Genomic DNA, 16,257 nt, shown 5'->3' with positions numbered 1-16,257 from the left:
ATGTCTTTCTATCTTCCTAAGTGTCCTACTGTCCTAGTCAGAGTTTTTAGCTCAGTGGTAAGAGAATCAAGACATGCTGTATTCTGAACTAAATTCATAGGAGAAAAAGCCTTGTCCCTTCCCTCTGAGGTCTACTTGTCCACTCAGGTGAAATACAAATTATGCATGCAGTTAAAAGTGAGGAGTGAGAGAGGTGTCAACAACAATTTGGACTTCATTTACATTCAGGTCAGTTGTATTCCTGTCCCTGTTGCATTCCCTTAGCAAGTCTAAGCTAGGGCTGGTTACATCAATAGGGTGAGTGTCCAGCCAAGCCAAGCACAGTCAAGTCTGCAGCATCTCAGTCCCCTTCCATAGCCAGACACAGATTTAGTGTTATCCTTTGTTTCTCCCTGTAGGGCTGTATGCAGGTTTGGTCCAAAGAAAAGATCTCTGAGTCTGTTTTAATTATCACTCCATGTGAAATAGCCTCTGGCACACAGAATGACATCTGGGAGATACCCATTTCCTCTGAATTAAGATTTGTGATTTTACTAGAAACTATTCAGACAGAAATGTAGAGTAATAAAAGACATGATGAGAAAAATTATCTTTTCTATTTTTACCCTGCACTTCTTCCTGTAGAATAAAGGGGTGAAAATATCCCCCAGTGTGCTTATAAATGGATCCAATAAAGATAAGTATATTTCAATACCTCAGTTTACTTTAACAACTGACAGGGTGTCATGTTAAACCCCCTAAGTAACTGGGGGTGCTTATCAGCACTGTCGTTGGGTATTGGGGTCTCTGCAGCATGCTTACACTGTGCACTTGTCTGTTTCCATGCAGGGTGCCAGTGGGAGCTGGGCAGCCCAGGAACAGCGGAGCTGTAGGAGCTCCAACAACAAAAGTAGCCCCAGGAGCCATCCACCCCATTGTGGCTGGTCACAGCAACGCCACCACGGCTGTCAGACCAGTTGTCCCCATCACTGCTCCCCCGACGCACGCGCAGCTGCAGGTGGCCTCTCCGCAGCTGGGTAACTGCCTGAGGTACGCGGCGCAGCAGGCGGGCAGCCAGCCCCGCAGCGCCATGCAGATGGGTAAGTGCTCACCCTGGGCCTCCTGCCCCGCAGGACTCTGTGTCCCACTCCCGTGAAACCCTCTAGAATGAGCCCGTCCCCACAGCTTTCTTCCTCGCTTCAGCCCAGCCAGTGTGGAGTTTGTCCACTGCTGATGGAGTATGTTTTCTTTGCTTGCAATATTTATGGGTTTCTATTGATCTCTGAGAACCACGTTGTGTTTATCAGATTGTTCTGTTGCTACAGCTGAAATAGATTGTAGTGTTTACAAATATTTATACAATTTATCTGAGTGAAAGCAAGCACTCTGTATATTAAGGAGATTAACAGTTCTGAGTCCGGTTGGCTTGCTGATAAAAAAATACTGCCCTTATTGCAGAGCAAGTAATACATGCCTTGAAATTAAGAAGCATTTCATTGGGCTTCAGGGATGAAAGGTATTTATTAGGCAGAATGGGACCCTGTGTTAGTGGTAAAGTAAAAGATCTGAAAACTGCTGCCACCCTTTTGAAGTGAGAATAAGAGCTTCTTGCACCAGGGGGCCTCTGTTCTTTCTAGGTTCCCTTTCTGATGTGCAGCACAATTTTCTAGAGTACAATTTATTCCCCTTTCCCTGATGTTAAACAGCTTCTGATGTTGAATAAAGTAAAAGCAAATCCTGTGGTGGGACTTTATACAGCAAAATTTAAAACATTTTGTTTCTGATATTTTATAGGGTTGTGAGCCATTGTATTTACAAAGATCAGTAATGACTGCTCAAAACTGAGGTCTTAGATATAAAACAGAGCAAACACAAGTGAGAAATGCCCTGCAGAGTAAGTCATGAATTCATACCTTTTGAAGCCAGAAGGCACGATGATGACCATCTAATCTCACCTCCTCCACAGTCCAGACCAAAGGGAAGAAAACGTAATCAAATACTTGAGAATGTCAGTCTCAAACAGTGGAGACTCCTCTGCTCAACAAACAGTGCAGGGCTTTACATGGCATCCATGTCACACCAGGGAATAATCAATTTATCCTCTTTTTCTCTACTTCAGAAAGCGCTGCTTTTCTCTCAAGTCACACCCTTCCAAAAGGTCTCCTGCTCCCACAATGCAAAGGCAAAAATGTCCCCTTTTGGGCGCAGTGCTTAGGAAGTGTTCAGGTGCTCCTGATGCCTCTTGTGCCCATGTCAACAGGAGAGTGACTCCCCCGAAACCAAGGTGACAGATTGCTCTGCCCCACACCTCCAGCAGCTTCCCTGATTTAAGACTGCTCCTCTAGGTCACTGACATCTCTAAAAAATACCAAAGCACTGGCAGGCAGGGTGATCAAGGGACCACAGAGCTATTCCAAAACCTCCCAAGCAGAGAGTTTTCCAGCCTTTCCAGAAGGGTCATGAGATTGTTGTTTTAATTAAATAAATCTTTGCCAGGACACATAAAGGAAGTTTTCATGATTATCAGTAATTATCTACATAATGGCTGTCCTCACCAGCATCCTGTGGACCAGAGCCCATGCAGGACAGGTCAATGCACTGACTTTTGGGAAAGCTTTCCAAGAGAGGCAAGCTGGCACAGTATTCAAATCACATTTCTGTTGGCTTGAAATATACATGAGTAACAAATCAATTTTCTACAAGGCCACTAATGTAGGAATACACCCAAAACGAAATACAAGTGGTGTAGAACAAAAATAGCCTTCAGTGAGCATTGCTAATTAATAGCATGTTTGATGCAGCACAGTCCAGATCCAGAGATCCCAGAGCAAAGGCACACATTCTAACAGTAAGCAGATGAAACTACAGAATAAAATGTGAGAACTCTGCTCAGAGCTGTTTTTTCACAGACCATCTCTTTTACAGTTTCTCATGGTTTATGTTTCCTTTGTGTCTGGAAACACCAAGTCATACATGAAAGAGATAATGTACCTAATATGATTATCAAATCAGTGTTCCGCATCCAGGTACATGCAGAAAATTCCTTTAGTGTGCTTTCTCTCTAAATTTAGGAAAGCCATTGCTCCCTGCAAACAACATTTCAAAACCTATCAAAACAGATCCTACAAGCTTAACCAACCCCAAAAAATTAGATTTCTCATAGTAAAATTGCTTATCACTCTGGTTCCAAATGGGAAGATCAGGAGGGAATCACTTCCAGATAAGTAGTGGCTACTTTGACTGGCTTTCTGGAAGTGAGCTGCACTTTCAGTGCATGTTCTTGGGAGTCCTGGGAGGGGATGATGATGACTAATAGTAAAAATAGTCTTGAAGGCATCTGAAATAAGAACTTTTAGGGCCTTCCTCATGCTACATGGTAAACTGATATCAAGTTACAGACTGGCTAAAGATAGTGTAGTTGATTTGCTATAAAACTGGTAAAAAAAGATGTTATAGAGTCAAGGAGCTTCTGTAAGGGAGAATCATATAAACTTTGGAGGTGCAAATCTGATGATGACTAGCCCATCATGTTCAGTATCACAGGAGAAAATAGGGTGGAAGGCTGGGAGATGAAATTCCCTCCTGGCAGGAGTGCTCAGCTGGTGTAGTGAGTATGATTAATGGCACTCTATCAATCTAATCCCTGTAATGGGTGCCACTGATAACCACAGGGATAGAAACTAGTGGTTTGAGTTGTTTAGTTATAGATTGAGTGAGCTCCAGCTGCATAAAAGTTTGTCCTTCAGATGAATTTGTCAGAAAATGACAGATCAAAGTCAGTCAGAAGTTTTCCAGTAAAATGCAACTTGGTTAAAGAAAATGTGATTTGCTGGAGTCAAAGTTTTTTTGTCAGGAATGGATGTAGTTCAACCAGACCAACCATGAAGCTGTACTGGCTCATGTAAAGGGAATTAATGGCTTTCCAGAGTTGTTCTCCACATAAGAGAATAGTGCAATGATCACATTCTATGTTTTCACATCCCAGATGAATAACCTGACCAAAATAGAGTCTATTGTGGGGTGAGTGAGCATGTTGTGCTCAGAAAAATGTTCAGAGGTTAAAATGCACTAAGACAGTGGTTAAATTTTGCACTGAGACAGAACTAAACAAGATTATGAAACCTTCAAATCATTTATGAAATGGGCACTTTCGTATTTTTGAATAATTTATGTGAGGGAATGTCTGAGTAAGGACTCAGCCTTTAGGCTGCACATACTCAAAGTGGAGCTGTATTTAGGTAACACCTAAGCAATCAACCAAGCTGGAAGTCAGAAAACAGCCATCATTGTGGAAATGGACCCAGAGCTTTGTCACATTTTTTGCATCCTGAAGCATGCAACACGCTCTGGAATCCCTGGGGAGCTGACCTCATCAGTGTGTCACAGTCACCCTTAAATGGACGAGCTCTAATTCCTGGTTCCCACTGCTTGCAGGCAGGGTTTGCTTAGCAGGAGCAGCCAGACTAAAAGGCACTGCATAGTCCCTTAGGGACTTTGCTGGCAGAGAGGAGGCTGAGCTCAGAAATCCTCTGGTGAATTTCTGCTTAATTTATCCTGTGCAGCACAGTGATGTGATGTTGATCATTTTGTTAGGGCTGAAACAAGACACCTCCTTTTGTAACTGCTGTCTGCAGCGTGGATCATCTGGGCTAACCCCGTAGGTCCCGTGTTGCATTGCTCCAGAACCGATCACCTTAGGAGAAGGGCCTGGGGGTGCAGAAAACAGCTCAGCTGGAACGAGATAATGTATTTTTAAAAGACAGCAGGTTAGGTATTTATTTCCAGGCACGGGCAGGGGTAGTGAATGCCATTCCCCAGTGGCATCGCTGGGGAAAACAAGCCAATTTTGCTGACTTCGGACAGGGCTTTGCAGCCAGGAGGGGAATTAGCCACAAAAAACTTGCAGGGTGATATATCCTGGGCAAAGGCTCAGAGCTTATACACCCATCGGGCCCTTGGCACCTTCACAGGATCACAGAACATGCTGAGTTGGAAGGAACCCACACGGATCACCGATGCCAACCAACCCTTCGAGTGCACGGTCCCTCAGGGGATCGAACCGCGGTGGTGTTGACACCGTGCCCTGCCCAAGCGAGCTGTGGCCCCTGAAGGGCCCGTCGAGGCCGTGCGAGGGCAATTTAACCGTGCTCTCTGCTCCTCCCGCAGCGCACCCGGCAGTGCCGGCCCCGGAGCGACCCACGGCCACGGTCTCGCCTCTGCGGACGCCCAGCTCGCCCTCCCGCCTGCCCGCCGCGGCCATTCGGCCGCACCCCGCCGTGTCCCCGCAGCACGGCCACCAGCCGCCCGCCCCGGGGGCCCGGCCCCTCATCCCGCTCACCTCCGCCGCCGCCGCCATCACCCCGCCCAACGTCAGCGCCGCGCACCTCAACGGGGACGTGGGCAGCGCGGCCCTGGGCGGCCCCGCCGCGCCCGGGCCTGCCGGCAAAGCCGACGAGAGGAAGAACGAGAAGGTAAGGGCCCCGTGCTGCTGCCGCATCCCTGAGGAGGTACCCTGCAAAAACTGGCTTCCATCGCCAGACGGCTTGGGCATCCTCATCTCACACTATTTCCGCACCTCATCTTTCCCCCCACCACCATGCTCAACAGCACTCTCGTGTTACCTGCTCGCGGATGGGAAACAAGGCTGGACGGGCTGAATTTGTGTGTTTTTGCCGCTGGTCAGCGCCGAGATCTGTACGTTTGCAGTGGTGCAGCGGGGTGTTGTAGCGGGCTCTTGGCCATCAGAGCCGGGTGGCTGTGTCAGAATCCGTCTGCCTCCCTGTGTCAAAGAGGCTGGTGGTGGCACCAGCCACACAGCAGGTGCCTCAGGCACAGCCAAACACTGGCTCCTGAGGGGTAGGAGCTGTTTGGCTCTTCCAGAAACATCTCAATTTCTTCAAGAAACTCTCATTGCAGTGGCACAGCCAAAAGAGAAGGCAGCAATGGGATGCTGCTCAATGGGGTGTAGGTACAGTGTACTGTAGGGTCAATATCTTAGGAGCCAGCAGTGGGCCGACAGCTGGGTACATGTTCCCTGGCACACCTTGCTAAGGAAAGCCAGCGAGGAGAGCTGCTTTAAGCACCCAGCCTTTTAGTCTTGGCAAATATTTTGCTTTTCCCAAATGTTTACCTTGTGTCAGCAGTTCCGTACATCAATGCTGAAGATTATCTCTGTACTGGCTAGCAGAGCAAGATCCTGGTTTGTATCTGAGTAGGAGGAAGAGATGTGGGGGCCTGCTTTTCCTTTGAACCTGAAAAAAATCCTTTCCATATGTTCCCTGAGCTTTTCCATGGTGACAGACACGTATGGAGTAAACAGTTTCCTTCTACATGGTAATCCTGAGGTGGCAGGTCTCATGTGTCCTCCGGGCCACAGATAACCCCTAGCTGCACAAAATGAGGAATACAAGTTTTAAAATGCTTTCCTTAATCCTGTCTTGAATCTTCTCTGAATGCATTTTGGTGAAAGAGGAAGGGTAGAAATTCTGCCCTGGATGTGATGTTTAGGTACTTGCTTACAAAGAACAGCTCTCAGATGTGCGTCAAGATCTGCATGTGGTGGAAGCAGAACAACACCTGCTGCTTCTGCAAGTCCAAGGAAGGGAACAGCATTTGGCAGGAGGTGGTAAAGCTGCACAGTGCCTCAGAGCATTGTGTTCTGGCTTGTTTATTACTTCCTAAAACGCATTAAGTGATAGGTCCATATATTTTAATTCATGTGGTACTGCACACTGCAAGTCTGTAGGCAAAATTATGTCGAGGACAGTCCTGAGATACTGGTTAATCTTTCCCAAGCTGTTACAGCCTAAAGTTACTGAATTGGATTCAGAGAAGTAAAGTTAAGAAGGTTTTGATCTCGATGCATGGAGGGGAGAAGGAAATAATAGACAACATCATTGCAATGGATGTTACCAAAAACCAGTTCACTATCTGGGAAGTATCAGAGAGAAGTGACAGTAAAAATTGTCATTTCTGCCTCAGTTGGGCAATACATAGCTGCCCCAGCTGAACAACATATTCCTGAATCTTGTCCATGTTATAGTTCACTTTCATTTTAGAAAGATCTGAATTAGCAATGTTTCCTTTCCTTTTAGAAATAGTGACTGATGTTTGGCCAGATAAGTTGTCTTACTCTTTGCTAAGCCCAAATATTTCTTTGAAGAAATTCAGAGCTTGGATAATGCCAGAAGGAAAGCCATGTAACTATTCAGAAAGGCATCTGTGAGTCTGAACTGGAACCATAATTGTAAAAGGGCTTGATATTTTCAGAGTGAAGGTTGTTTGGACAGCTTTTTTAGTAAATAGGAAAGTGTCATAACACTCAGAGGGAATATCAGTGGAGAAAGGCAGTATCTGTTATCAGTACACATAAAAGGAAAAAATCAGAAAATATTGAGGAGGAAAAACAGGAGGGACGTAGCTAGCAAGCTGCCAGATAAGCAAAGATCAGAAGCAATTTTTTTGAGTTCAGTTTCATTATATTAATCAGTCAGGTATTTTGAGATGAAAGAAGCAGAGGGGAAGTTAGTAAGACGAGAGGTAATAAGGTCTTCAGCTCCATTGAACACAGGATGGAAGAAATGCACAGGTAATTATCTCCTGAGAAACTGAGATTAGCAAGTCATATGTGATGTAAATTGTAATGTGTCATAAAATTAGTGTTGTCGTTAGAATCAACAGTTTTTGGTGTCCCATGAAGTTGTTGACTTTAATCCTCGTTTAGTCTTTCCAGTGTCTTTTGTAGGATATCATTGAGGAAAAAGCTGAATGATCAGAGAATAACTGGTTTAGGAAACATTTTGTTGTTATTAACCATGGTCTTCTTTCATGCAGGAATTGTTGGTGTGAGTTCACTGTGGTACAGAGGGCACATAGTTCATAGGAAGTAGTTTGCATTCAGAGATGGACATGATGAGGATCCATTGTTTTTCCTGATTCTTTTGAGGGCTGTGGAGATAAATTGCATTTTTTGCATTTATCACTCTAGTATGGTGAGATATATTAGTCCTTGGGGAATTTTCTTCAGATTATAACTTCAGTAATGTTGATTGTCTGCTTGAAGGCTGAGTTGGGAGATAGTGGGGGAAAGTGTTTTAAGACAAGATCTTGTAAAAATTTATGTTTTATGATTTCCCATAAATTCCACTCAGGGATACTAAATGTGACACCAAGGGGCAGCTTCTGCAGTAAGTCCATGTATGCTGTTTGTGTTGCTTGTTCCAAGACGGAACTAACTTCAACTTGGGAGTAGCCATGCTGGGTCAGGGTGTAATCATCACTGTTAATGCTTTCCTCTGTGCAAACGTTTATATGCCAATATCACAGGTTCCTGTTGGTGTGCAGCAGTCACATATAGGCAAATGCCACGATTTCTCTAAAATCAAGGGACTCCAATTTCAACTTTTACTCATTTCCTTGTGGTTTAAAGGCAACTGGCAGAAATAATCCTAAGGATTACAGTTTTCAGATCAGCATGAATGATTTTTGTGTTCATTATCTGTTAATATAGCAAATAAATCCTTACGTCTGTTTTTTGACATCCCTAGTTCTCTGCTTCAGCTTATTTCTTGAAGATCTTGATCCAAATTTCCAAAGCTGCAGGTGAACCTTGATACTTACATTCATTTAGGTACCCCGATAATAGTGTCTTACTGTCATGTTCCTGCTGACTTAATCAGGAGGTAAAATTCTGCCTCCATACCAGTCTTCACTTGTTGGTATCATCTAATCCTGGAGTATCCCATCTGCAACTGGGCTTGGACTCCACATCTCAGCTCCTTGACCAGCCTCCTTAGGAACAGTTTTGAGCATGGTCTCCTTTACCAGCTGCTGATAGTAGCTGATGAAAAACTGTGCCATAGACAGTGCTGAAGTCCACTGTGCAACAGTACTTGGAAAGTAGTCTGGCAGCCAAGCAGGCTGAGAAGTAGAGCACTTGAAAATCAAAGAAGTTTCAGTGCTGTATGGGCACAGTGGGAAGCAGCAGGAAAGGCGGCTCCCGCAGGGGCAGCACAGACACTGCAGGAATGCCAAGTGGCCTCAGTAAAGGTGAGGGAGCACGGCAGAAGTCAAGAAGGTAAGGGTGGTCAGGGCAGCATAGGAGAGAGAAGAGAAGAGCATTGGCAGCTGCTGGGAGATAGAGCAGGGAGCACCAGAGAAGGGGTGCCAGTGGAGGGTCCAGGTGAAGGGTGCTGTGCAAAGCCCAGAGGAAGGGGTCCTGAAACAAAAAAGTTGAAATATAGGGTGTGAAATGTATTTAAAGAAGGCAGTGGAAAAGAGGAACGTGTAAAGGAGACTCTTTCTTCTTTTTCTCTAATACTTCCCATTTGAGGATTTTCTTTTTTTTTCCTTTTCCAAAAAGGAGGTTCCTTTCCCCAGAAGTAAAATGTTAATTTTTCCCCAGAGTCACTCTATGACAGGTTAGGGATGGGAGCATTCCTAAGACATCAGAGGGTCAGGAGGGAGATAAAACAAAGAGCAAAAGAACAACATCCATTTCCTTTAGGGTTGTGGAGTGCTAGCAGGGTTCCTTTGAGCTCTTTGTCATTTGTTACTAATATCTGCATGTGTAGTGCAGATCTGAAAGTCAAAAAATTCAGTCCCACTTCCCAAATCTTCTGAACATCTGAAAGAAAGAGATGGAGATCTCAGCTGTGGAACTGGAGCAAAACTGTATGGTTTGGGGGCTTTTTAAAATAGGGATCCTGCTTTTTTTGGGCAGGACTACTACCCAGTTCAACTGGTAGATTACAGCTAAGAGCTTGTAATTACGGTATGACTACTGCTTTGACCTTGCTCAATTTTTGCTCTAATAGTTTCTGCTGTACATAATCTGGGTTGATGCTTAATACCACTGATAAAACCACTTGTTTGAATGAATTAATGCATTTCTCATTAAATGAGCTCCTCATTATGTTAATCAAATCAAGCAAATCATGCTGGGTGGTTTGACCACTGTAATTAAACTTTCTTTAAAATCCAGTCATTTGGCTTTTGATGAGGATTTTGATTAAACTCTTCCAAAATGTCTGGCCCAAGAGCTGACAGAGAGGAAAATAAGAGCTTGCGCTATCAAGCAAGTCATTAATTCGTCACTGTGTTACAGCAATTCCTTACTGTTTTACCTAGCCAGAGTATAGAAATATTTGAAAATTGGCAATGTAAAATTAAACATTTCTTACAAGTATGCTGAGAGAACAAGTCTGTTTGCAGCTTTAAATTTAGGAACTGTGTCCCTGGAATATATACTGGATCTAGATTAACAAGTCACAACAAATGGGAAAATACACTAGGCTGCTGTTTCCTGATGTTAAGATAGGAAGAGATACATCTTCAGAAAATTACTTTGAACACACACCAACAGTTTTGCATGTGAAGACTAAATCAGTAAACATCTGTCTGTTTTCACCAGTGTCACTCACTTTCTCAAGTATCAGTCCTGCTCAGAATAAATGCATTCCTCAAATGATACAGTATGTTTGGCATGATGCTGGTGTGAGAACTACATTGCAAAACAGAACAAGCCAAGGCCTATTTTCTGGCCCTGCAGATGTCTCTGCATGACTTGTATCCATGCTTCGATGCTTTTTTTTTATTTTTTGCCCAAAATAGGATGGCTATATCCAGACTGCTCATCAAGAACAGTCCTGGTAAGTGGTGTGGCACAAACCATGCTCCTGTGTTGTCCTGGGTTAGTGTTAGTTCATAGAATCATAAAATATCATGAGTTGGAAGGGACCAACAAGGATCATAAAGTTCAACTCTTGGCCCTGAACAGGACAACCCCAAGATGCACACCACTCGTACTCGGGAGCACTGTCCAAACGCTTCTTGAACTCTCTCGTGCTGGTTCTGTGACCACTTCCCTGGGGAGCCTGTTGCAGTGCCCAGCCACTTATGCTGGTTCTGTGACCGCTTCCCTGGGGAGCCTGTTGCAGTGCCCAGCCACTCTCTGGGTGAAGAAACTTTTCCTGATTTCCAACCTAGACCTCCCCTGGCACAACTTCAGGCCATTGCCTCAGGTCCTGTCACTGAGCACAAGAGAGAAGAGATCAGTACGTGCCCCTGCACTGCTTCTGGGTGAAGAAATTTTTCCTGATTTCCAACCTAGACCTCCTCTGGCACAACTTCAGGCCATTGCCTCAGGTCCTGTCACTGAGCACAAGAGAGAAGAGATCAGTACGTGCCCCTGCACTGCTCTTCATGAGGAAGAGTAAACTGCTGTGAGGTCTCATCTCATTCTCCAGGATGAGATAAGTTACCTCAGAAGCTCCTCATGTGACTTCCCCTCAAGACTCTTTACCATCTTCATGGTATGTCCTCTAATAGCTTTATATGTTTCTGATATTATGGGCCCAAAATTGCACACAGAACTTCACGTGAGGCTGCACCAGTGCAGAATAGAGCAGGAAGCCGATATAAGCCAAACTCACAAAGGTTAATGGATGCAGACATAGGTTTATTGCTAAATCTTAACCTTGTCTTTTATGCCAGAATAGAAATGAGCAGAGAGACTTCCCTCTCCACCACTCCCCCTTCCTGTCAGTGCCTTTCTCATCCTTCTCCTAAATTGCAGCCCAGTGCCCAGTCCTGCCTGGCAACATCCCTCAGTGCAGGCCTCCTGCCTGTGGACTTAGTTGCCCACCCTGGCTTTATGAAGTATCGGAGACTAGATCAAAGGGCCTTTAGAAATTTGGCTTCATAAACTCTTGAGATGCTCTTTGACCTTAATTCACATTAGCTGTCCAATTAAGCTATCAGATGGTCAACCTGAAACTGCCTGAAGAACCAGATCCTACACAGTTTTGCACTTTCAGTTTTTACTTATTCTTAGTCTCTGCCTTGCAACTTGTTCTCATATTAACTTGTCCCTGACTGAAAGGGATATGTTATCACTTCATATCCCCAAAGACATTTTAATTCCTTATCCAGAAAATGGAAGATCAGTCTCAAAAGTGAAGTGTTGAGCACTTGCAAGGACTTTGTAGATATAAAATGATGTGACAAAAATAGTGGTCACCTGTGACGAGTAGAGGAAGCTAAGGACAGAGTTGATGCAAGCAGGTTTTTCAGATACCAAGTCTATAAGGCTGACCCTGAGTTTCTGGAAGAGGAATTTAGTCTTCTTAGCAGATATGAAATTATTTAACATTTTTCAGTTTGGGAAAAATATTTCCCTTATGTTCATCTAAGAAAGCCCACTAAGTTGCACAGGTGTGAAATGGAATAATAACAATTGAGTGATGAAATTAAAACAGTGCAAGACATAGCAATAAAAAAAATGCACAAGACCAGAAGCCTGAATTGAATTCTGAGAGTAAGTGTAGGATGCAGTAAGAGGGAGGAACATTGGAATAATAATCTAAAGGTTTGCATCAAAAAGAATAAATTCTTTGACACTAATTTTGCTGAATACTCTGAGTATGACATCTGAGTTGATCCAGGAGCCACCAACACCAGCATTTCACTGATCATTTTCGGAATCAGGTATGACTTTTCAGTGTAAGGTGTTCCAGTTTGTTTCTTGCTAAGGATGCTTTAGTCTGGAATTTTAGTTCAGTTCTTTCAAGATTTGTGCACAGAGTACGTACTGTTAATCCATTTCCTCTCAACAAAGGGAAGGGGACTGTCTTCATCACTGCTTCCCATGCTCCAGAAAGTGAATCTTGGCTCAGTGACCAGCAAGTGATTCACCAGAAACTTGGCCAGGGAGTGGAAACCTCTTTTTCTGGTCATGTGAACTCAGGCCACAAAGTTATGTTTTAGGGCAGAAAATTCATGCTTAAAATCTCTCCAGCACCTTCTCCTTCATCGTTAGAGCTCAGTTTGAAAGGACAAAAACCTGGCAACTCAGTGATGAATATTTTAAAGCTGGCAAATTACCCAGCCAAAAGCATGAGCCCCAGCTGTCAAAACATAGAAAACTTAAGCTTTACAATAAAACAGATTTCTGTTATTTCTGACTGGCTAGGATTCTTTTGCTTAGATCAAGGGCAATAAGTCATTGATCAAAATTTCTTTTTCTTCCTCACATTTTTGATGTTAGGAAATGCTTTCAAACTCCCCACAGATATTTCAAGCGCTGACTTTGCTGCCAAGCAGTCTCCGAAAGCTATTCCTTTTTTCTCTCCTTTCCTCCCGCCTCTGCTTATCTGCCTCACAGTGCTGTCACAGGATTTCTCAAGTGTCCGCAGTGGATTTCTCTAACACTCTTTTGAGTGGTTCTGTGCTGCATTCTATGGCCTTAAGGGGAAGTGGATCCCGGGGAAGAGAAAATGGAGAGTGCTTTAAATTCAAGAGGAAATTCAGTTTATCTACTAACTGGAGATGAAGCTGTTTGGATGCCAAGGCACAGAATTCTCCTGGCACCTGTAGAGACCTAATTTTATAGCACAGAGGACCCAGGAGCTTTTGCTAAATCCTGAGGAAGAAAGTAGAACTGACAAAAGAAAGAGCATGCAAGGGAGCACTGGAAGCAGAAGGCTGGAGGCGTATGTGTGTGCGAGTGTGTGTCTGTGTGTGAGCATCCCGGCACTGGCGTTCCCATGGCATTCCCCTGCCTGCAGAAGAAATCATGCAGGACCAGATGGCTGGATGGGGCCAGGCTGTGGGTGGGGATGGCAAGTACGTCCTTGGATTAGTCGGGTGAAATGTAAGCGCTCTTGTGCTATCAGTGTGAGACATTGACACATTCCGCCTGTCGCGGGATCGTAGGGGCCAATCCCCATCCCAGACCACACAGCTCTGCAGCTGAGCATCCCCTCGTGGCTTCTGCCCTCTCCCTGCCCTATTCCTGAAGAACATGCTTTGGTCTCTCATTCCCTCATGGCATCAAGGTCCCAGCCCCCATGCATGGGTTAAAAAGCCCAGACGGTGAATGATCTTCCTGTCCCCACAGTTCTCCTTTCTGCTTGAAGCAGTAACACACAGAGCTGGCATAAGCTGACACTACCCCACCACTCTCAGGAAGGAAGACATGCAGGATGAAACCATTCCAACAGAAAAACAGAGTAGGAAGCTGGAAGCCACGAAAACAATGAAACAACTTGAAGTGTGTCAGAGTTGGTGGCATCTTGGCATCCCACACATTCAGGACTCATTTGTTTTCTTCAGTGGTTTTCCAACTGTGAATTCACAAGCCAGTAAGTCTTAAACCACCAAGAGGCAACAGAGATTGTTCACTTAGCTGCAAGAAATTTAAGTGCCAATGCAGTTTTTTTATGGAGACAAAGCCTGGATTTCCTGTGAAAATTGTCTCTAATCAACTTTTCAGTGCCCATGTTTCTGTTTCCAAGGTGGGTTAAAATATCTACAATCAATGCAGAAATCTTTCAGCAAACTCTACTAGAAGAATTACGTAAACTGAAAGAAATTGCCATTTCTGACAAAACATCAATACTGTAGGAATAGCATGTTGAAACAGTCAACAAATATCTGTGGCATGTTTCTATTTTTGTTATGGAACTTGAGGGTATAACCAAGTTGTAGCAAAGGGATATTCTTACTTTGTACACTTTTGCTTATTAATCATATTGCAGAAGTAGCATTAAAATGTACAAACCCTCGGCCTTTCTTTTGCCAAATGGTAAAGCCACTTTCAGTAGAAAAAAATGACAACCCAGACTGACTGTAATGTCTTAAGCATCTAGTAATTCTCTTCAGACCAAGTGAAGACATGGAGCCGGTTACCGTCTCTGAAGGACTGAAAAAGAAAAAATTTTACTATTTTGCCCTCTGGAGAAAAGATCAGTCTCAGGAATTCAAAAAGCATACCATGCAAAAGTCACTTTTCTGACACTACATCTGCAGGCTGCCTGTAATCGATTAATTTAGTGTGTCAAGCAGTCAACCTTCTAAAAAGCAATTTATTATAAAGGCAGAACTCAACCTGTTGCCTTGCCTTTTTTTGCATATATTTTGTTTGGTTCATATTCACTGACATGCTTCTGTAAGTTAATACTACAGAAGCTGTAATACTAACCTTCAGTCTCAGATCACTGTATTCAGCAGACTGGAAGCAGATTGGCATTGGGCTTCATCCCCAGATACCTCAGGGACAGAAAAAGTAATTTAATGCAAGTCCATGGCCAACTTATTTTGTAGTAAAGTACATTTCCTCTGCTGTAGTTTTTTGTCCCAATTCATGATCAGTCCAGAACCAGTATATTTTTTAATGGAACTAGGTGGCTTTTTTTATGACCTCAGAGATCTCTGTTCCCTCCTGTACAATGTCATGTTGTTTTTCATATCTTTAGTTTTGAGACAGAAAAGGGAGGAGGTCAGGCAGGCAGATCCTCTCAACACAATGGTCCCTGCTCTGGCAAGGGAAATGCATAAGCTAGGTTTTGACCAGGACATAAAAGGGGGAACTGATTTTCCAACTTCAAAAATTTTTCTGGATAGCTTTTATATCCAAGCCAGATACTCCTGGTTGGCAGACTTAGAGTAAACCTGGCTAAGAGATACAACTGGCCAGCAGAGACAGTGGCACAGGAGAGGTAGTAGGATGGTGGCCCCCCCAAAGCCTGGAATGAATTTCTATTCATCAGCTATGAGGAAGTCAGGTGGATGCTGACTTCCCACCACAGATGGGAACTTTTCAACTTTTCTTGAAATTGTTCTGTTAAGACAGTTCCGCAACTTCCCTGAACAATCATTCCTGTCCTTTCAACCCTGAAGCCTGCAATGGATTTCCATTCATCAGCTGTGAGGAAATCAGGTGGATACCGACTTCCCACCACAGATGTCTAACTTTTCTTGAAATTGTTCTGTTAAGACAGTTCTGCAACTTCCCTGAACAATCCTTTCATATTCCTCAGGTCAGAAAATTCCCTATTATCCCTATTCCCTATTAACAAATCTTTCATGGTTATAACTCAGTCTTGCTTCTTCATGTCTTGCTCCAGATGAAACTGCTGATCAGCTTTCTCTTGACAGCCGTTCACAGGTTAGAGAACTAATAATGTGTTTAGTCCTTGAGAATTCTCTTCTTGCAACCTCACGGAGCCCAGTTCCTTGCCTTTCTTCACGCAACTTCCCTGAACAATCATTCCTGTCCTTTCATATTCCTCAGGTCAGAAGATTCCCTATTATCCTTCACAAATATTTAATGGTTATAACTCAATGTTGTTTCTTCATGTCTTGCTCCAGATAGAGCTGCTGATCAGCTTTCTCTTGACAGCCTTTCACAGGTCAGAGAACTAATAATGTGTTTAGTCCTTGAGAATTCTCTTCTTGCAACCTCACAGAGCCCAGTTCCTTGCCTTTCTTCATAGTAAT

The 16,257-nt window shown here is 43.9% G+C and overlaps 1 protein-coding gene across 1 annotated transcript in view; it reads left to right on the top strand.

Annotated features, from left to right (window-relative positions):
- SH3RF3 (SH3 domain containing ring finger 3) overlaps positions 1-16,257 on the top strand; it is a 120,237-nt gene that overhangs the window by 78,981 nt on the left and 24,999 nt on the right. Inside the window, exons 7-8 of the mRNA XM_039714497.1 lie at positions 829-1,079; positions 5,146-5,450. Coding sequence (XP_039570431.1) covers positions 829-1,079; positions 5,146-5,450 — 556 coding nt within the window. The remainder of the gene's footprint in view (positions 1-828; positions 1,080-5,145; positions 5,451-16,257) is intronic.

This window comes from Passer montanus, unplaced genomic scaffold (genome assembly GCF_014805655.1).
Source record: "Passer montanus isolate IOZ18808 unplaced genomic scaffold, ASM1480565v1 scaffold3, whole genome shotgun sequence".
Lineage (NCBI taxonomy): Eukaryota > Metazoa > Chordata > Aves > Passeriformes > Passeridae > Passer > Passer montanus.
The sequence above is the reverse complement of the archived record's forward strand: the minus strand, read 5'-3'. Positions and strand labels throughout refer to the sequence as shown.